At 35.1% G+C, this 22,625-nt stretch overlaps 1 protein-coding gene across 1 annotated transcript in view; it reads right to left on the bottom strand.

Annotated features, from left to right (window-relative positions):
* The window catches only part of CNTLN (centlein), a 327,580-nt gene that overhangs the window by 235,231 nt on the left and 69,724 nt on the right, over positions 1 to 22,625 (bottom strand). Inside the window, exon 3 of the mRNA XM_082843600.1 lies at positions 9,037 to 9,121. Within this exon, the coding sequence (XP_082699726.1) occupies positions 9,037 to 9,121 (85 nt within the window). The remainder of the gene's footprint in view (positions 1 to 9,036; positions 9,122 to 22,625) is intronic.

Below are 22,625 nucleotides of genomic sequence, written 5' to 3'. Positions count from 1 at the left end.
GAACTCTACTTTATGCACTGCGGTAACCTAAATGGGAAGGAAATCCAAAAAAGAGGGGATATATATATAAGTACAGCTGATTTATTTTGCTGTACAGTACAAACTAACACAACATTGTAAAGCAACTATGCTCCAATAAAAACTAATTTAAAAATAAAATAAAATAAAATTTCCCCTAAGTATATATTTCTTAACAAGGCCTCTCCTCAAGAGAAATTATTTTACCAAAGCCTGCTGGGATTTTACCAGAGACTAACCAACCCCCAGGGTGTAAAAACCCAACTCCAAAACCCTCTAGCCTTCCAATCTTTCCTAAGGGAGAAAAAACTGAGAAGCACTTGTGAAGGTCAGAGCCTAGGGGCACAAGCGCACTAAAAGACTGAGACCTAAACATAAGACTATGGAATACTTCCCCTCCCCAGACACCTCACAATAGGTTTCATCAATAGGGCTTCGGTATAATAAAAAGGTAATACAACTGAAAGACCTTTGTATTTCAGATGATATCTAAGAAGTCTCTCAAGAAAACAAAATAGATAAACAGCCAGACTCATCAAGAAAAAAAGGGAGAAGATTCAAATCAATAGAATTAAAATGAAAAAGAAGAAGTAAAAACTGACACTGCAGAAATACAAAAGATCATGAGAGATTACTACAAGCAACTACATGCCAATAAAATGGACAACCTGGAAGAAATGGACAAATTCTTAGAAAAACACAACCTGCCAAGAATGAATCAGGAAGAAATAGAAAATATGAACAGACCAATCACAAGCACTGAAATTAAAACTGTGATTAAAAATCTTCCAAAAAACAAAGGCCCAGGACCAGATGGCTTCACAGGCGAATTCTATCAAACATTTAGAGAAGAGCTAACACCTATCCTTCTCAAACTCTTCCAAAATATAGCAGAGGGAGGAACCCTCCCAAATTCATTCTACGAGGCCACCATCACCTTGATACCAAAACCAGACAAGGATGTCACAAAGAAAGAAAACTACAGGCCAATATCACTGATGAACATAGATGCAAAAATCCTCAACAAAATACTAGCAAACAGAATCCAACAGCACATTAAAAGGATCATACAGCATGATCAAGTGGGGTTTCTTCCAGGAATGCAAGGATTCTTCAATATACGCAAATCAATCAATGTAATAAACCATATTAACCAATTGAAGGAGAAAAACCATATGATCATCTCAATAGAGGCAGAGAAAGCTTTCGACAAAATTCAACACCCATTTATGATAAAAACCCTGCAGAAAGTAGACATAGAGGGAACTTTCCTCAACATAATAAAGGCCATATATGAAAAACCCAGAGCCAATATCGTCCTCAATGGTGAAAAACTGAAACCATTTCCACTAAGATCAGGAACAAGACAAGGTTGCCCACTCTCACCACTCTTATTCAACGTAGTTTTGGAAGTTTTAGCCACAGCAATCAGAGAAGAAAAAGAAATTAAAGGAATCCAAATCGGAAAAGAAGAAGTAAAGCTGTCACTGTTTGCAGATTACATGATACTATACATAGAGAATCCTAAAGATGCTACCAGAAAACTACTAGAGCTAATCAATGCATTTGGTAAAGTAGCAGGATCCAAAATTAATGCACAGAAATCTCTGGCATTCCTATACACTAATGATGAAAAATCTGAAAGTGAAATCAAGAAAACACTCCCATTTACCACTGCAACAAAAAGAATAAAATATCTAGGAATAAACCTACCTAAGGAGACAAAAGACCTGTATGTAGAAAATTATAAGACACTGATGAAAGAAATTAAAGATGATACAAATAGATGGAGAGATATATCATGTTCTTGGATTGGAAGAATCAACATTGTGAAAATGATTCTACTACCCAAAGCAATCTACAGATTCAATGCAATCCCTATCAAACTACCACTGGCATTTTTCACAGAACTAGAACAAAAAATTTCACAATTTGTATGGAAACACAAAAGACCCTGAATAGCCAAAGCAATATTGAGAATGAAAAATGGAGCTGGAGGAATCAGGCTCCCTGACTTCAGACTATACTGCAAAGCTAAAGTAATCAAGACAGTATGGTACTTGCACAAAAACAAAAAGATAGATCAATGGAACAGGATAGAAAGCCCAGAGATAAACCCACACACATATGGTCACCTTATCTTTGATAAAGGAGGCAGGAATGTACAGTGGAGAAAGGACAGCTTCTTCAATAAGTGGTGCTGGAAAAACTGGACAGGTACATGTAAAAGTATGAGATTAGATCACTCCCTAACACCATACACAAAAATAAGCTCAAAATGGATTAAAGACCTAAATGTAAGGCCAGAAACTATCAAACTCTTAGAGGAAAACACAGGCAGAAAGAACACTTTACGACATAAATCATAGCAAGATCCTTTTTGACCCACCTCCTAGAGAAATGGAAATAAAAACAAAAATAAACAAATGGGACCTAATGAAACTTCAAAGCTTTTGCACAGCAAAGGACACCATAAACAAGACTAAAAGACAACCCTCAGAATGGGAGAAAATATTTGCAAATGAAGCAACTGACAAAGGATTAATTTCCAAAATTTACAAGCAGCTCGTGAAGCTCAGTAACAAAAAAACAAACAACCCAATCCAAAAATGGGCAGAAGACGTAAATAGACATTTCTCCAAAGAAGATATACAGACTGCCAACAAACACATGAAAGAATGCTCAACATCATTAATCATTAGAGAAATGCAAATCAAAACTACAATGAGATATCATCTCACACCAGTCAGAATGGCCATCATCAAAAAATCTAGAAACAATAAATGCTGGAGAGGGTGTGGAGAAAAGGGAACACTCTTGCACTGCTGGTGGGAATGTGATTGGTACAGACACTATGGAGAACAGTATGGAGGTTCCTTAAAAAACTAAAAATAGAACTACCATATGACCCAGCATTCCCACTACTGGGCATATACCCTGAGAAAACCATAATTCAAAAAGAGTCACACACCAAAATGTTCACTGCAGCTCTATTTACAATAGCCCGGAGACGGAAACAACCTAAGTGCCCATCATCAGATGAATGGATAAAGAAGATGTGGCACATATATACAATGGAATATTACTAAGCCATAAAAAGAAACAAAATTGAGCTATTTGTAATGAGGTGGATAGACCTAGATTCTGTCATACAGAGTGAAGTAAGTCAGAAAGAGAAAGACAAATACCATATGCTAACACATATATATGGAATTTAAGAAAAAAAATGTCATGAAGAACCTAGGGGTAAGACAGGAATGAAGACACAGACCTACTAGAGAACAGACTTGAGGATACAGGGAGGGGGAAGGGTGAGCTGTGACAAAGCGAGAGAGAGGCATGGACATATATACACTACCAAATGTAAGGTAGACAGCTAGTGGGAAGCAGCCGCATAGCACAGGGAGATCAGCTCAGTGCTTTGTGACTGCCCGGAGGGGTGGGATAGGGAGGGTGGGAGGGAGGGAGACGCAAGAGGGAAGAGATATGGGAACATATGTATATGTATAACTGATTCACTTTGTTATAAAGCAGAAACTAACACACCATTTTAAAGCAATTATACCCAATAAAGATGTTAAAAAAAGAAACCCAAATAAAAAGGACACCAAAGCAAATGTTAGCCTTTGCTAAACAAACAGTAAACACAGCCTAACCCCTAGCAGATAAACATAAAACCTCACACTAAAGACCTTTCTCTCAGTACATTTTACCCATTTGGTTAATTTTATGTGTCAACGTGGTTAAACCACTCTACCCATGATAACCAGTTGTTTTTTGTTTTTTGGGTTTTTTTGCGATACGCGGGCCTCTCACTGTCGTGGCCTCTCCCGTTGCGGAGCATAGGCTCTGGACGCGCAGGCTCAGTGGCCATGGCTCACGGGCCTAGCCGCTCCACGGCATGTGGGATCTTCCCGGACCAGGGCACGAACCTGTGTCCCCTGAATCGGCAGGCGGACTCTCAACCACTGCGCCACCAGGGAAGCCCAAATAACCAGTTTTTAATCAAACACCAATCTAGATGTTGCTGTGAAAGTGTTTTGTAGATGTGATTAACATTTAAATCAGTAGACTTTGAGTAAAACAGATAACGCCTCCATAATGTGAATGGGTCTCATACAACCAATTTAAGACCTTAAAAAAAAGAACTAATCCTCTGAGGGGGAAGGAATTTTGCCTCCAGAATGCTTTTGGGTTCAGCTGCAATATCAACTCTTCCCTGGGTCTCCAGTTTGTTATGCAGAATTTAGATTTGCCAGCCCACAACTATCAATACATGAAACAATGCCTTAAAATCAACTTCTCAGTCTCTCTCTCATATCTTTATTTATCTATCTATCTCTACACACACACACACACACACACACACACACACACACACACACACACACAATTAGTTCTGTTTCTCTGGAGAATCCTATTACAGACTTTGTTCCTGTTTAGGACTTCAGGCTTAAAATTGCAAGGACTTGGATTCTGCCAACGACCTGAATAAGCTTAGAAGGAGATTCTTCCCAAATTAAGCCTCCAGATGAAAACATAAGCCAATTGAAAACTCAATTACAATCGAGATAATGAGCAGAGGACCCACCTAAACTATGCCCAGACTCCTGACCCACAGCAATTTAATAAATGTGTACATTCTTTTAAGGCTTTAATTTGTTATACAGCAGGAGAAAAACTAATGTACCCCAAGATATCTTCCTGACGAATTTATAAGAGAAAATAATAGAGAAAATGGTTATGAAACATAAACACTGGAAATCTTGACAATATAAAAAAATACAACCAACAATGCTAAGAACAGGAAATTAAGTCCTCCAATTACTCTCTTTAAGTTCACTTCAAAATGGAGGAGAAAGGATGAATAAGTAAAAATTTGCTAATTTTCTCATTTTCTTTTTACAGTATGCAGTTGAGAGATACTATTCATATTTTTTAGAATATGTTAGCATCAAGATGTATAGTGTTCAAACACAAGTATCACATGATATCACTTATATGTGGAATCCAAAAGAATGACACAAATGAACTTATTTGCAACACAGAAACAGACTCACAGACATAGAAAGTAAACATTGTTACCAAAGGGAAAAGGGAGGGCTGGATAAATTAGGAGTTTGGGAGTAACAGCTACACACCACTATATATAAAGAAGATAAACAACAAAGACCTGCTGTATAGCACAGGGAACTATATTCAATATCTTGTAATAACCGATAGTGGAAAATAATCTGAAAAAGAATATATATACATATATGTATACACACATATATATAACTGAATCACTTTGCTATATACCTTAAGCTAACATAAGATTGTAAATCAACTATACTTCAATTTTAAAAAGTATAGTGTTAAATATTATATATAAAATAATAAATTTAACCACAAGAAGAACTGATACAGACCCTAAACCTTCCAAATTATCAACGTAAGAGTGCATGCACATATACACACACACACAAATGAAGAGAAGACAGATATGTGGCAAATTTTAAAAAGACAAAGAAAATACTAAAGCAGAAAGCATAAGGTCAATCAGAGAACAAAGATCAAATAAGTATATCAGATCTTACGCAGACGGAATAAACTTATCTTTAAAAAGGTAAAGACGTAAATATTGAGTCAAGACACAAAGTTCAACCAAATAGTATATACAAGAGATTCATCTAAATATGCAATGTTAAAGGATGAACAAATATATAACAAATTTAACTGAAAGAATGCTGGAGGAAAGATAATAGTTTAAGAAGAAAATTAAGATATAATCTGAATGACTAAAGATGAAAAAATTAGAATAAATGTATTAAATCTTGTTATCTTCTTGATCTCATGGTCTCCACCTTCAACTAGAATTCTGTTAACTAAATTAAGTCTCCTTGTATTGTGTATTTTAATTTCCTTCTCCACTACTTTCAAATATTTTGCCTAACATTTTTTAAATGCAAAAATTTCTTTCTCTGCACTGTTAAATTTCCTCATTTGTTTCCACTACTTTCTAAGAATTCAGTGATCTCTTAAAATGTCATATACCATTCCACTTGTGTTGCTTTCTAAAATCACTAAAAACTTCATGATTGTTTAATTTAATATTTTTTCACAAACCTCATGAATTTTGTAACATTTTACATTAACCACCTTTTGTTTCTTGAAACTGTCCTCTCTCAATTCATGACATATGATATTATACTTCTCTCTTTCTACTTCTCTGAACAGTCTTTTCATCTCTTTAACCGAAACTTGTTCTTCCTCTCACCCATTAATAATATCAGCAAATATCTAGTTCTTAGAATTCCGTTTAAAGTCTTCCCTCTAACTATAACATTAGATATCTATATATCAAGGAGAAAACTCCTTCCCAAGGATTGGATCCATGCCTTCAATGGTTTGCTTAAAAATCTCTAAACGGAATTCCCACCAATAACTAAAACACAAATTGTCTAAAAGAAGCTCAGAAGTCATCCTCACAGTAAGTTGTTGTACCTCTTTATAATAACCCTCTTTCTGACAACAACGCCACTGCTCCCCTGGATTCTCCAGGCTGAAAACCTAAGAGTCACTTTCAAATTACTGTCAGTTCCTTATGGTTCTAATTTATATATCTTTAATTCTTGCAAAACTAATAGTTCAGGTTCATGTTATTACTCTTATACTATGAAATAATCTTACAGATCATTCTACTTTCTGCTTTTCTTTTTCTAATTGTATACAGGATTATCAGTTTTATTTTCAGAGATTACAGATTAATTAACTTAAGTGAATGAAAAGCTTAGATAGATTCCTTTGGCCTGTAAGTCCAACTACTTCATTCTAGCAATAAAGGCCTTTCCTTAATACAGGTCCAATATAATATTCATCTTAGCCTACACTGCTACATATTATCTATGAAACAAACTATAAATTTCAGTATCACCCAAACATACTCTATACTCCCACCTTCAAGAATTTTGCCTGATGTTCACCATGGGCAAATCCTCCTATAATCTCTACCTATTAAAACCATTTGAATACCTTAAGACCTCTCCACAGAATTTAATCTCTCCTTCCTTTGAATCTTTATAGCACTCTGCTTGTGATTCTCTCATGGCACTTAAAATACATTGGTTTTATTCAATTTAAGTCACACATTTAAAAATATTCAAAGAGCATCTATTATAAATCAGGCAATATGGTAAATATTAGATGTTGGGTATACAAGGGTCCCCACCCTCACAGAACCTTAATCTAATGTAGCAGAATATGGTTACTTGCACCTCACTTTTATCCCCACCCTACTGCTCATAGAGACTTAGAAATCATTAAAGGCAAGAAATTTAACTCTGAATTTTCCACAGTACCATCACAAGATAATGTCTACATTTAATACAGCAATTTGTTGAATTAAACTGAAAATATACCCTGTAGAAAGTGACAACCATTATTGTACAAAAGTATACATGGTTTAGGCTAAGAAATTAAAGGCCCTAGAAAACAAATTAGGTGCCTAAAAAACAAATAATTTCTCTCATGGGCATTTAATATTTTATGAGCTAAATGATTCTACTCAAAAAGTAAATAGTGAAATAATATCTACCCAAGGAAAAGGAAGTAGAAAAAGAATTTAGCAAAGACAAAAGAAAAATATACTGTCATTTAAGAAAGTCAACATTTTTTATAATGTTATGCTATTACTATCTAGACCTGGTAAACTAAGCATTCCCTAAAGCATTGAAAACTTAATGCCAAAGGATATCAAAAAGAGTGCCAAAATCCATTCCCCTCCACAGAACAGACCTGTGACTGAGGAAGACATTGCTCAGCCTGGATCTACATTTTCCCAAATCCCCTGAATTTTGCGGTGGCCATGACTGGTTTTTCTCAATGAAATGCTGGTACAAATGATGTTTGCCACTTCCAAGTCTTAACATTGTATTTATTAGGCAGCTTAGACTAGCCTAATTAATATACGAGGCATATGGCAATAATTATCTATATTAAAATTCATTTGGATATTGTTTGATATTCGAGTGGCAAATACAACTGTTTTTCCCAAAATAAACTAAAAAGTTATTTTTAAAATTTTATCACTATAGCACTAATTATGACATTTTCATAAGGAAAATACAATGCTGGAAAAGGTATAAATTTCAAATTTATATGTCATATAGGAATCTATATTCAATTTTAGAACAAGTTTATATGGATGTAGAGAATGAACAAATTATTTAATCTTTTACCTACATTAACTTCCATTTTTAGTCCTTTAATAAAACAACTTAATAACAATAACCAACCTTTGATGAAAGTTCTCATGATTGTTTAATTGGCTAGGAAGAAAAATAGAGTAAGAAGTCGGAAGAGCATAGGTGCCAGAAAGAACCTTCATTTATCTAGAAAATACAGATAATTTAGCCTATAAAGAGCTACTGGGTATAAAATAAATTTAAATAGTATATCATGATATAGGCCATTCTTAAATTTCTTTCACCTTTATTTTTAAGATGTTAATACCTTGAAGATTATTCCTGGAAGCAATGACCACATGAATTTTTGTAGTGATAATATACTGAGTACATAATTACATATAATTTAAAATATATAGTTATATATAATTGTATAATTACAATTACAGAATTGCATAATTTGAAAATGCAAGTTTTCAAAAGATCAAATAGAATCATCCCAGTTGTTAAATCTTTTCTACAAATTAAACCGTTTTAAAATTTCTAAGTTTCAGAAGTGAATGATAATTGCTAAAAAAAAAAGCAGATTTCAACAAAAAGTGATTGATAGTTACTACTATAAAATTACAATATCATCTTAAGAGTTTTATTGTATATATAACATAGTCTATTAATTCAGAAAACAAAGAATAACTGACTAAAGTACTATAGTAACCTGACTATAGTAATAGCTTGACATAAAGACCCTGATATTCTTTATGAACATTATTGCAAAAAAATTTTTTAATATTTGTAAAGACCTACTACCTGGAACAAATATTATAAATTTAGTATTTTCTGTTGTAACACCAACCTGTTCCAATTCTTCTATTTTAGCATCCTTGACTTGCAGAATTTCTAAAACTTTTCTGTCTTTTGCTTCAGATTTCTGTTTTTCTCTAGAAACAAAAAATATATATATTAAAATTTTATTAGTCATAATTTGTAGCCAATTCTTTAAATTTTCACATCCTGATAATGAGTATCACATTAAAATATAGAAAATTAAATTATCAGAAGTTGACAGCCCTTTCAGAATTCATCAGAAACCACATGGCAAGTGACAACAACTTACAACTGCTGACAACTAAGACAACTTCATACTAAAAAAAAGTTTAGTTTCTATATTTAGATGTATTACAAAACATATTAAAACACATTTGATCTTGATTATAACAGCCACTATATCATAAATTTAAAATAATTACTGAATATGTCAATATGCTCTTGTTAATGTAAACGCTTTATATATGCAATTATGTTAAGAATAAAATAGTTATCATTTTTAAAGTAAAAGCCTCAAAAGAGAGAAAACTAAAGACTTACTAATAACCAACATTAAATTAATGGGGGGGGACTTCCCTGGCGGTCCAGTGGTTAAGACTCTGCACTTCCAATGCAGTGCACACAGGTTCAATCCCTGGTCGGGTAACTAACATCCCACATGCCGTGGGGTGTGGCCAATAAATAAATAAATAAATGGGGGAGAACTGTATTGGGTGTTCAGTTATATATATTTTTAAACTTTAAAAATAGGTAAAATAAATGAAATCTGTACCTAAATCACTCATGAATCACAAAGTATACAGGTAGGAAGAAAGAAAGAACCTTTATTTAAGAAAGAGTGAGATGAAGCAAAGAAGTTTAGAAGGCACAGGGGATATTAGAATTAAGAGACACCAATCATAAAAGCATACCACTGCTGGTGACCAAGATGGCAGAGTAGGAAGACCCTGAACTCACCTCCCTCCCTGGACAACATGAAAATTACAACTACTTATGAAGCAACTATTTATGAGAGTAAACTGAAGACTAGCAGAAAAGATACTCCACAAATAAAGACATGAAGAAACCACAATAAGATGGTTAGGAAGGGTGGAGACACAATATAGTCAGGATCCTCACTCCAGGATTGGTGGACCCCAACTGGGAGGATAATCACAATTTTAGAGGCCTTCTCCAAAGAGCAAGGGATCTGAGTGCCATGTCAAGCTCTCCAGCCCAGATATCCTACACCAAGATGATGATACCACAGAACATCTGGCTTTGAAAACCAGTGGGGCTCATGTTCAGGAGAGCTGGAAGCTACAGGAAACAGAGATTCCACCTTTAAAAAGCATGCACAAAATCTCACATAATCCAAGTTCCAGTGCAGAGGCAGCGGTATGAAAAGAGTCTGGATCAGATCCACTTGCTGGTCTTGGAGAGCCTCCTGGAGAGGCAAGAGGCAACTGAGACCCCCTGGGGGACAGAGATGCTGGTGGCAGCCATTCTGGGGGACTTGTTCTACTGCAATAACACCAGCACTGGCAAGTACCATTTTGGAATCCTCCCTCTACCCTACTAGCACCAGGGGACTTGGCACCCACCTGTGGGCTAGCACCAGCTGTAAATCACCCCAGGCTGCACAGACAGCTATGCAAGGACCCAGCCCCAGGCTCCCTTGGGCATACAGCCAATGACACAGAAAACCTACCTTTTTCTCCAGCAGGCCTACAGCCACTGCATGAGGCACAGCCTCACAGCCAGTTGGGCCAGGGGCCAGCTCTGCCTAACAACATATCCACAGTAGTTGGCCCCACCACAACAGAAGGGTACATGCTGTCAACATAAGGAGAACCCCTAGAGCACAAAGCTCTGGTGATGAGAGGGGAGTGTGCTACTGGACCCCATGGAGTGTCTCCTACATAAGGCTACTTCTCCAAATTGGGAAATGTAACTGACTGACCTAACATACAGAAATAAACATAGAGAATAGGGCAAAATGAGGAAACAGAAATATGTTCCAAACAAATAAATAACACAAAACCTCATGAAGAAAAAAAGAACTAAACAAAGTGGAGATAAACAATCTCCCTGAAAAAGAGTTCAGTAATGATCAAAAACAGGTTCAATGAACTAGGGAGAAAACTGGATGAACACAGTGGAAATTCCAACAGGAGTTTAAAAATATAAAGAAAAACCAAACAAGAGCTGAAAAATACAATAACTGAAATAAAAGATACAGTAGAAGAAATCAACAGTAGATCAGATGATACAGAGGAAAGGATCAGCACCTGGAAGACAGAGTAGTAGAACTCTCCCAAGCAGAAAAGAAAAAAAGAATTTTTTAAAAGGAAAATAGTTTAAGAGACCTTTAGAACAACATCAAGCATACTGACATTTGCATATAGGGGTGGCAGAGGAGAAGAGAGAGACAAAGTAGCAGGGAACTTATTTGAAGAAATAATACCAGAAAAATTCCTTAACCTGGGGAATGAAACAGACATCCAAGGCCAGGAATCATAGAGACTCCCCAAAAAGATGAACCCAAAGAGGTCCACACCAAGACACATCATAATTAAAATGGCAAAAATTAAAATAAAAGACTCTTACAAGGAGCAAGAGAAAAGCAACCTGTTAAGTACACGGGAACTAACATAGGCTATCAGCTGACTTTTCAGCAGAAACTCTGCAGGCCAGAAGAGAGTTACACAATATATTCAAAGTGATGAAAGGAAAAAGTCTACAACCAAGAATACTCTACCTGGCAAGGCTATCATTCAGATTTGAAGGAAAGATAGAGTTTTACAGACAAGCAAAAGCTAAAAGAGTTCAGCACCACTAAAATGGCTTTTCAAGAAAAGTTAAAGGAACTTCCATAAGCAGAAAAAAAGGCCACAACTAGAAATATGAAAATTATGAAAGAAAAATCTCACTGGTGAAGATAAATATACAGTAAAGGTAGTACATCAGTCACTGATAAAGCTAGTAGGAAGGTTAAAAGACATAAATAGTAAAATCATCTATATCCATACTAAGTAATTATTATAATATGTAAAGGATACAAAAAGAAGTAAAACATGACATCAAAAACATTAAATGTGGGGATGGGTGGAGTAAAAATGTAGGGTTGTTAGACTGTATTGAACTTAAAGAGATCACCAACTTAAATTAATCACATATATATAGGTTGTTATATATGAACCTCATGGTAAACACAAATCAAAAACATATTCCAAATACACAAACAAAAAAGAGAAAGAAACCTAAACATAACATTAAAGATAGTCATCAAATCATAAGGGAAGAGAGCAAACAAAAGAACAAGAAGAGAATGAACAAAAAAGACCTACAAAAACAATCCCCAAACAATTAACAAAATGGCAATAAATACATAGCTATTAAATAATTACTTTAAATGTAAATGGACTAAATGCTCCAATCAAAAGACAAATAGTGGCTGAATGGACACAAAATAAGTTCTATATCTATGCTGCCTACAAGACTCACTTCAGATGTAGATACAGACTAAAAGTGAGGGGATGGAGAAAGAAATTCCATTCAAATGAAAACAAAAACAAAGCTGGGGTAGCAATACTTATATCAGACAAAATAGACTTTAAAGACTGTAACAAGAGACAAGGAAGGAAATTACATAATGATCAAGGGATCAACCCAACAAGAAGATATAATAATTGTAAATATACATGCACAAAGCATAACAGCACCTAAATACATAAAGAAAATATTAAGAAACATAAAGGGAGAAACTGACAGTAACACAATAACAGTAGGGGATTTTAACACAGCACTAATATCAATGGACAGATCATATAGACAGAAATCAATAAAGAAACACTGGCCTTAAATGACACGTTAGACCAGATGTAATTAATCAATATATATAGAACATTCCATCCAAAACTGACTCATTAAGAAAAAAAGAGAAATGGCCCAAATAAATAAAATCAGAAATTGGAAAGGAGAAGTTAAGACCAGCACCATAAAAATACAAAGGATCATAAAGGTTACTGTGGACAATTATATGCCAATAAAATGGACAACCTAAAAGAAGGAGACAAATTCCCAGAAATATACAGACTCCTAAGACAATCAGGAAGAAACAGAAAACATAAACAGACCAATTAACAGTAATGGAATTCAATCAGTAATCAAAAGACTCCCCACAAACAAAAGTCCAGGCCCAGGCAGCTTTACAGGTGGATTCTACCAAATATTTAAAGCAGAGTTAACACATAGGCTTCTCAAACTATTCCAAAAAACTGCAGAGGGAGGAATGCTTCCAAACTCATTCCACAAGGCCAGGATCACCCTGATACCAAAACCAGACAAAGACAAAAAAAGAAAATTAGAGGATTTTTTGTTGAAAATCCTCAACAAAATATTAGCAAACCAAATTCAACAATACATTAAAAGGATCACACACCATGATCAAGTGGGATTTATCCCAGGGATGCAAGGATGGTTCAATACCCAAAAATCGATGTGATACACCACCTTAACAAACTGAAGAATAAAAATCATATGATCATCTCAGTAGATGCAGAAAAAGCTTTTGACAAAATGCAACACCTATTTACAATAAAAACTCTCCAGAATGCGGAAATAGAGGAAACTTACCTCAACATAGTAAAGGCCATATATGACAAACCCACAGCCAACATAATACTCAAAGGTAAAGAGTTGAAAGCATTTCCTCTAAGACCAGAAACAAGACAAGGATGCCTACTCTCAGCACTTCATTCAAAATAGTATTAGAAGTCTTAGCCACAGCAATCAGACTAGAAAAATAAATAAATAAAACAAATCCAAATTGGAAAGGAAAAAGTAAAACTGCCACTGTTTGCAGATGGCATGATACTATAGAAAATCCTACAGAAGCTACAAAAAAAACTTAGAACAAATAAATGAATTCAATAAAGTTACAGGATACAAAATCAACATACAGAAATCAGTTGTATTTCTATACACTAACAAGTAACTATCAGAAAGGGAAATTAAGAAAAAAATCCCATTTACAATTGCATCAAAAAGAATAAAATACCTAGGAATAAATCTAACCAAAGAGGTAGAAAACTCATACTAGGAAAACTATAAGACACTGATGAAAGAAATTTAAGGTGACCCAAATAGATGAAAAGATATACCACCATGTTCTTGGATTGGAAGAATCAATGTCGTTAAAATGACCATACTACCCAAGGCAATCTACAATGTAATACCTATCAAAATACCAATGGCACTTTTCACAAAACTAGAACAAATAATTCTACAATTTGTATGGAAGCACAAAACAACCCTGAATAGCCATAGCAATCTAGAGAAAGAAGAACAAAGCTGAAGGTATCACACTCTCTGATTTCAAACCATAATACAAAGCTAGAGTAATCAAAACAGTATGGTACTGGCACAAAAACAGACACATAGACCAATGGAACAGAATAGAACCCAAAAGTAAACCCACGTTTATGTGGTCAATTAATCTATAACAAATGAGGAAAGAATATGCAATGGGGAAAAGTCAACCTCTTCAATAAATGGTATTGGAAAAACTGGACAGCTACATGCAAAAAAAAAAAGAAAAAAAAATCTAACTGGACCACTTTATCACACCATAAAAAAAAAATCTCAAAATGGATTAAAGACTTAAATAAAAGACCTGAAACCATAAAACTGCTAGAAGAAAACCTAGGCACTATGTTCTCTGACATCAGTCACAGCATATTTTTTTGGATTTGCCTCCTCAGGCAAGGCAAACAAAAGCAAAATTTAAAAATGGGACTACATCAAACTCAAACACTTTTGCACAATGAAGGAAACAATCAACAAAACAAAAAGGAAGCATACTAAATAGAAGAAGATATTTACAAACAGTATATCTGATGATAAGGGGTTAATATCCAAAATATACAAAGAATTCATACAACTGAACACCAGAAAGAAAAAAAACAACAAAAAACAAATGATAAAAAATAGGCAGATGACCTGAATAGACATTTTTCTAAGAAGACATGTAGGTGGCTAACAGACACATGAAAAGATGCTCAACATTGCTAATCACAAGGTAAATGCAAATTAAAACCACAATGACGTACCACCTCACACCTGTCAGAATGGCAATCATCAAAAAGACAACAAATAGCAAGTATTGGTGAGGATGTGCACTGCTGGTGGGGATGTAAACTGGTGCAGCCACTATGAAAAACAGGATGGAGGTTCCTCAAAAAATTAAAAAAGTTTAAAATAGAACTGCCATAATGATCCAGCAATTTCACTTCTGGGTATTTACCCAAAGAAAACAAAAACACTAGTTCAAAAAGGTATAAGCATATGAATGATCATTGTAGCATTATTTACAATAGCCAAGGTATGGAAGCAACCTAAGTGCCCATCAGTAGATGAATGGATAAAGATGTGGTATATATACACAATGGCATATTTCTTAGGTATAATAAAATGAAACCTTGCCATTTGCAACAACATGAATGGATCTAGGAGGACTTATGCTAAATGAAATAAGTCAGACAGAGAAAGACAAATACCATATGAATTCACTTATATGTGACATCTGAAAAACAGAAGGAAAAAAAAAACACAAACAGAACAAGACAGAAGAAGACTCATAGATACAGGGAATAAATGGGTAGTTGCCAGAGAAGGAGAGGGAGGCAAATAGGTGAATTGGATTAAGAGGTACAAACCTCCAGTTATAAAATAAATAAACCACAGGGATGCAACATACAGGATAAAGAATAGGGTAAATAAGAGTGTAATAATTTTGCATGGGGACAGTTGATTACTAGACTTATCATGATCATCCCATAATGTATATAAATGTTAAATCATGATGTAGTCCACTTGAAACTAATATAATATTATCTGTCAAGTATATTTCAATTAAAAAAACAAAAAAAGCACACCACTAAAGGAGATAGATGCAGATGGCATAATAATACATTAAAAATTTTTAAATTAGACTTCCAATAAGTTAGCATAGTAAGTTCACACTTTGAGGCTCTTCTATATTCTCTAAATTACAGTATTAATAGAAAAACATAAAGCACAAAAAATTAAGGAGACACAGTCACACCTGAGGATCACAAACTAAACAGAAGTACAATGCTATGAATGGGGATGAAGCTGCTGTCTGCTGTCCAGATCCAGATGCAGGCTAAGGTGGAAAGGAGGCTGGCTCCTAGAGACAACAGGGAATAAACATGTCCTGCTCAATAAGTAGAAGCATAGCCAGGCCCATTGTTTTAAACCAGAGACTGGGGTGGAATTCCCATCACCTGAAAGAAGGCTGAAAAAACTTCTGCCCATCCTTGCCTGGAATTAAGGCTTACATGAAAGTCTATAAAGGCAAAAGTTTATAGATACAGCATCCAATCACAGGCTGAGCCAAAGCACCCCACAGCTCATGTACTAAGTATAGTAAATCCTCTGTTGTACTGTTGGCTAAGAGCCCCAAACTACCAATATAAAACCTATTTCAGGATGGGGGGTTGCAGTGAGGGTGACAATTTAGTGACAATAACAAAATTTCTAGAGAAAAAAGCATTAGAAAAGGAGGAGTAGTGGGGAAAGAGGATGAGAACCATAACAGCAACCCTCTCACACAAGATGGGACCACAGACAAAAAATCCAAAACACATTAAGAAAAAACATGCTCTACACACAAACACAAAACATGCACACACTAATGCAATAATGTGAAGCAATCATTCTAGACAAAATGAAAACATTAGAACACTCTGAAAAAGATTTTTAAATAAGTATCTTTAAAGACATAAAATAATGATTAGAATTATAAACAAAAACATGAAATAAAACAAAAACAAGTAGATCTAAACAATCTGTTAGAAACCTTGAAAATACGGGACTTCCCTGGTGGCGCAGTGGTTAAGAATCTGCCTGCCAATGCAGGGGACACGGGTTCGAGTCCTAGTCCAGGAAGATCCCACATGCCGCAGAGCAACTAAGCTTGTGCACCACAACTACTGAGCCTGTGCTCTAGAGCCCAAAAGCCACAACTACTGAGTCTGTGTGCCACAACTACTGAGCCTGCGTGCCACAACTACTGAAGCACACGTGCCTAGAGCCCGTACTCCGCAACAAGAGAAGCCACCGCAACGAGAAGCCAGTGTACCACAATGAAGAGTAGCCCCAGCTCGCCACAACTAGAGAAAGCCCTCAACAACGAAGACCCAACGCAGCCAAAAATAAAATGAATAAATTTTTTAAAAATAGAACTTCATTAAAAAAAAAAACTTCGAGGGCTTCCCTGGTGGCGCAGTGGTTGAGAGTCTGCCTACCGATGCAGGGGACACGGGTTCGTGCCCCGGTCCGGGAAGATCCCACATGTCGCGGAGCGGCTAGGCCCGTGAGCCATGGCCGCTGAGCCTGTGCGTCCAGAGCCTGTGCTCCACAACGGGAGAGGCCACAACAGTGAGAGGCCCGCGTACCACAAAAAAAAAAAAAAACTTTGAAAATAAAAATTATGATCAACGAATCAAAAAACAATTAAATGGGTTAAGCTCAAAATAGACACAAGAAGAGAATTAGTGAAAAGGAGGATAGTAATGAGGGATTTATCCAGAATACTGCATAGAAAAACAATGAGATGAAAAATATGAAGCCACAGTTAAGACATGTAGGTTTTAACTGGGATACTCCAACATATGCCTAAAGAGTTTTAGAAGTAGATAATAGTGGGATGAAAGATAAAGCAATATTTTTAGGAGATAATTGCTGAGAATGTTACAGAAATAGAGTTCTCGGACTAAAAGAGTACCTAACAAAATAAACACCAACCCCAAAATCCATATCTACATTCCATCAGAATTTACTGAGCACTCATTATATGACAGGCACTCTCTTAGGGACCAGGGATACTGCAGTGAACAAAATAAACCAAGTGGTTGCCGTCATGGAATTAACATTCTAGTTTATGGATATTGAAAATAGATGATAAATAAGTGAATACATAATATGTTAATTGGCTATAAGTATAATAAGGACAGTGAACTAGGGTAACAGAGAAAGAGATGCTTAGCTTTAGAAAACTAGGGAGTAAAAGGAAGGTTGCATGTTGCTACTGAATAATTAACAAATAACTGTCCTTAAAGGTGGTATTTGGGTAGAGACTTAAAGGAAGGAAGTGAGAGACATGGAGCTCTCACAGAAGAGTTTTCCAAGCCACGGGACCTGTAACAAGTGCAAAGCACTGAGGCAAGAGCATAACTCAAAGAAAAGCAAACTTAAACTGACTCTAGTCCCTCATGCAAGCGCATGCCCTAGAGATAGCAGCTTGCAGAGTCACAAGTAAATTTAAGTCCCTGATATGACTTCCCCAATAGCCCTTGATCAGTAGTCTCCCCTGCCTTCCAATGCCTTTCCCTTATGTGCCCCTTAGATAAGACACCCTGTGGGGCTTACCTGAAAGTACTCCACCCATAAACTTTAATAAAGGCATGTACCCCAGGTCTGTCCTTCTCTGTCTGCACTCTGCCTTGATCTCCCCGTGTTGTCCCTTGAAGCATGCCAAGTACTTCCTCCAGGACCTCTGAGTAATAAATTTTTCTATTTCAGTTTCTCTTCTGGTCTGTTGTTGAACCATGGCTCACCATCCACAACCCTGTGCTCTACTTAACAAGTATTAATTTAACAAATTTATAACAGCTACCAGCTGAGAGTGAGAATGAGAAACAAAGTGTTAGAAGTTGGGAATTCCCTGGTGGTCCGATGGTTAGGACTCGGCACTCTCACTGCTGAGGCCGTGAGTTCAATCCCTAGTTGGGGAACTAAAATCCCATAAGCCATATGGTGTGGCCGAAAACATTTTTTTTTAAAGATTAAAAAAAGTTGACAAGTGAGTAAGCATAAAATAGTCTTCTAGGATACTGGGATAGTAAGTGAGCCAGAAAACCAAAAAAAAAAAAAAAAAAACAGGACGACTACCAGGCAGTACTAAGCACTGAGGTTAATGGTCATAAATTTACATAAGACCAGTCATCATGGTTCAAAGTTTTTCTCTAGCCATGGTCAGCCCTCTGGATGTAGGCACACAGTAGATGGAGAGTTGGAATAAACAACGTTTGAAATTCCACAAACATGTTATGTCTACTAATTTTACTGTTTGCACTTTATCCTGCTTTATTATTTTATTTCCTCTTTACCAAGCATTATCAGCACATTTAATGCATGATCACAATCCACTGTCTTCAACCAGGCTTTCTTTTTATTTGTTTCTTTTATTAACAGTGAAACTAAACATACTTTTAGAAATTAAAATGCCTTTTCCCCCCTAATTTGCCATTGCCTGTCAATGTATCTACTATTTTATATCTTACTATTTTTACTGATCTATAAAACTATTTTATATATTAAAATACATATTTTTTATCACTTGTTACTAACATACAATTTCAAAATATCACTTGAAGTTTTAATTTACCATTATAAAATCATAACTATTGAAAAAGAATACTACATCCATTTAAGGTACAGTTGACCCATGAACAAGGCAAGTTTGAACTGCATATCTACTTATCTGCGGATGTTTGTCAATAGTAACCACTACAGTACTATAGGGTCCATGGTTGGTTGAATCTGTGGATGCAGAGATACCAAGAATATGGAGGCCAACTATAAATTATACAGGGATTAACCCCTGGTTGCTCAAGGGTCAACTGTATATGGATCAGGAGAAAAATAACTTCAAATCCCAAAGGGTAGGGCATGACTGGGTTTAGCCAAGGACAAAGACCCACGTTGAGACAGCCAAGATATTAATTCCAGTCAGAAACTTCCTCTGTAAATTCCTTCCTGAATATACATGAATCTATTTTTAACTTCCCAGGAATTAGTTTAATTTACGAGGATAAAGTCTTCCTAATCCACTCTTTTGTAACAAGCCTAAAAAATACCAACTTTTGTCAAAATAAATTCTGGTGGTCCTTTTAAATGAGATAAGGATAAAATGAGACTATAGGCCACAAACCCCAAACAAAAGCATTATTACAGCTTCCAAATTAGCTTGGTACCAGAGCAATTATCTCCTACGATGCAAGTATGTACACACCTCATACTCTAATCCAGTGCTACTCAGTGTGGGTCATGAAAGAAATAGCATCAGCATCACCTAGGAACTTGTTAGAAATGCACCATCTTCCTCCCACCCTGAAGGTAGAAACTCCAAGGGTACAGCCCAGCAATCTGTGCTTAACAATAAGGTGCTATGGACTGAAAGTTTCATACCCATATGTTGAAGCCTTAATCCCCAATGTGAGGGTATCTGGAGGTAGGGCCTTTGGAAGGTCATGAGGGTAAGGCCCTCATGAATAGGATTAGTGACAGAGAGATTAGAGAGAAAGATGATCTCTCTCTCCATCATGTGAGGATGCTTCAAGAAGGCAGCTGTCTACAAGAGAGCTCTCACAAGGAATGGAGTTGGCAGGCAACTGGATATAGGACTTCCTAGCCTCCAGAACTATGAGAAATAAATGTTTGTTGTTTAAGCCACCCAGTGTATGGTATTCTGTTATAGCAGCCCGAACTAAGACACAAAGCCTCAAAAAATTCTGATACATACTAAAGTCTGAGAGTCACTGAAATAACAATAACTGACACATTTCTCAATAGATTAAGGTAAATAATATAATACTGAAAGTATAGGTCATAAATGAAATATGAATCTTCATATAAAATATAAACTTCAAAAATACACCTCAATGATATATTTTATAACAAAAAATTCCAAAATTCACTACTGTGTTATAGTTTTGAAGTTGAAAAAAAATCACAATTCAAACTCTATATAGAGATTTGTTCAGCAGCTCCTCCTGGTGGTATGGAATATCTAATATTTTCTTAACAGAAAAATGCCCCCAAGAGAAAACAATGCTACAATATGAATACACTATTTTTTACTTGGAATAACACAATGAAAAAAATTGCTTTGAGTTTAAAAATCACCAACCTATCTGGTCAATTCAATTAATGTATAGTCTATGTATTTACAAGACATTAAAAAAAGGTTCCTAAAAATAAAGACACTGTCAAGAAGTTGATGATGATCAATGACTGAGAAAAACTCCTGTTTAGCTAATTAGAACCACTGATGTGCAATAATGATGTGAGCTAAGAATATCTGCAGACTTCTTTAGGATGAAAAATGAAGTGAAGAGAGGCTGTCAAATTTGTACAAGTTTAAAGCTCCAATCACTTTTCCCAAGAGTACCACCCATTTAAGCATTTAACATTGCTGTACTTAGCCACATGAATTACCATGCTAACTTTCTGCCATTTTTCTAGACTCAAAAATCTGAGAAATTATTCTAAATCATTAAGAAACAAAATTTTATTGTGTTATAGACCATGCCATATATTATACAATATGACAGGATCATACTTTCTGGGTTTGAGCCCATTTTTAATGAGATGTCAAAAATGAAATATTAGAGTCTAAAAGAAACATTTAACCATAAATGAGGCAATGATATTGGTCTGAATTAGAAAACAAAGAAAATAAAAAAGCAAAACTTCCTGAAGTTGATTATTCTTAATTAACAGTAATGCACAAAATAAACATTGTACTAACATTTTCTTTCATTTAAGAACAGAATCTATTAAAATGTACATTTTATTCTTATTAACGGCTTTCCATTTAAATACATTCTCAATTTCTACTATGCGTTAGGACTCTAGAACAGTAACACTTACAAAAATGGAAGTTTAGGGAAATGAGAATTATACCATTACAAATTATTTATTCTTTTATCCACAAAATGTTTTATAACTATTTTCCTATTTTGAGTATGTATAATAAATTACTAGAATGGTATCGATGAATAATGTAATAAGAAACCTCAAAAAAGAGAAAAACCTGAAAACTTAACACAAATATTTTTCAAACATTTATTCCACAGTAAAAACAGCTATAGAAAAATCTCTTAATATTCTGAATGAAAATACATTACTAAGTCAACAGATCCTAATACACATAAAACCTCTGGTATAAAATATTTTGAAGGTTCAAGTATACTTGAAACATCTATTTTGGTCTTAAGATCACAACTTAATATTTATTACATAATCCAGAATGTCTAACTACTGTATTTTGTTTTTCAATATAAAATATATATTTAAACTACAGGTGAAAGCCAAAACCTGTGCTAGAAGAGTCAGCCTGAGACATGAAAAATTATTCTTTTTTTCCCTGTTCAATCAGGTAGCTCCAAATTAGAACAAAGAAGAGAATTAGGCTACAACATCTGAATCTGAAAAATTATGGAGTACTGATGAACCCTTTAAACAAAGAAGTGATAACTTAATAGAACATAACAGTTTAGATTTGATACATGACTAAATAATATACCATTGTTTCAGATATCCTTATTCATTTAACATCATTTCTAAGTACACAAAGTTGAAACTCAAAATCTTTTCTATTTTATAGTTAGAAATTAAATGACTCTATTTAGTTCCTGATTTTCCTGTTCCTTTTTATTTAACCGCATGTCCAGTTACTTCTGCATATACTCAACATTTATTATCTAAAAAATCCATAAAAGAATTGGAAAAGATTGTGTATTATATGTCTTTAGTAATTGTGTAAAT

This window comes from Leucopleurus acutus, assembly GCF_964270905.1.
Source record: "Leucopleurus acutus genome assembly, chromosome: 7".
Taxonomy (NCBI): Eukaryota; Metazoa; Chordata; class Mammalia; order Artiodactyla; family Delphinidae; genus Leucopleurus; species Leucopleurus acutus.
Note: the sequence above shows the minus strand (reverse complement) of the source record. Positions and strands in the feature narration are given on the sequence as shown.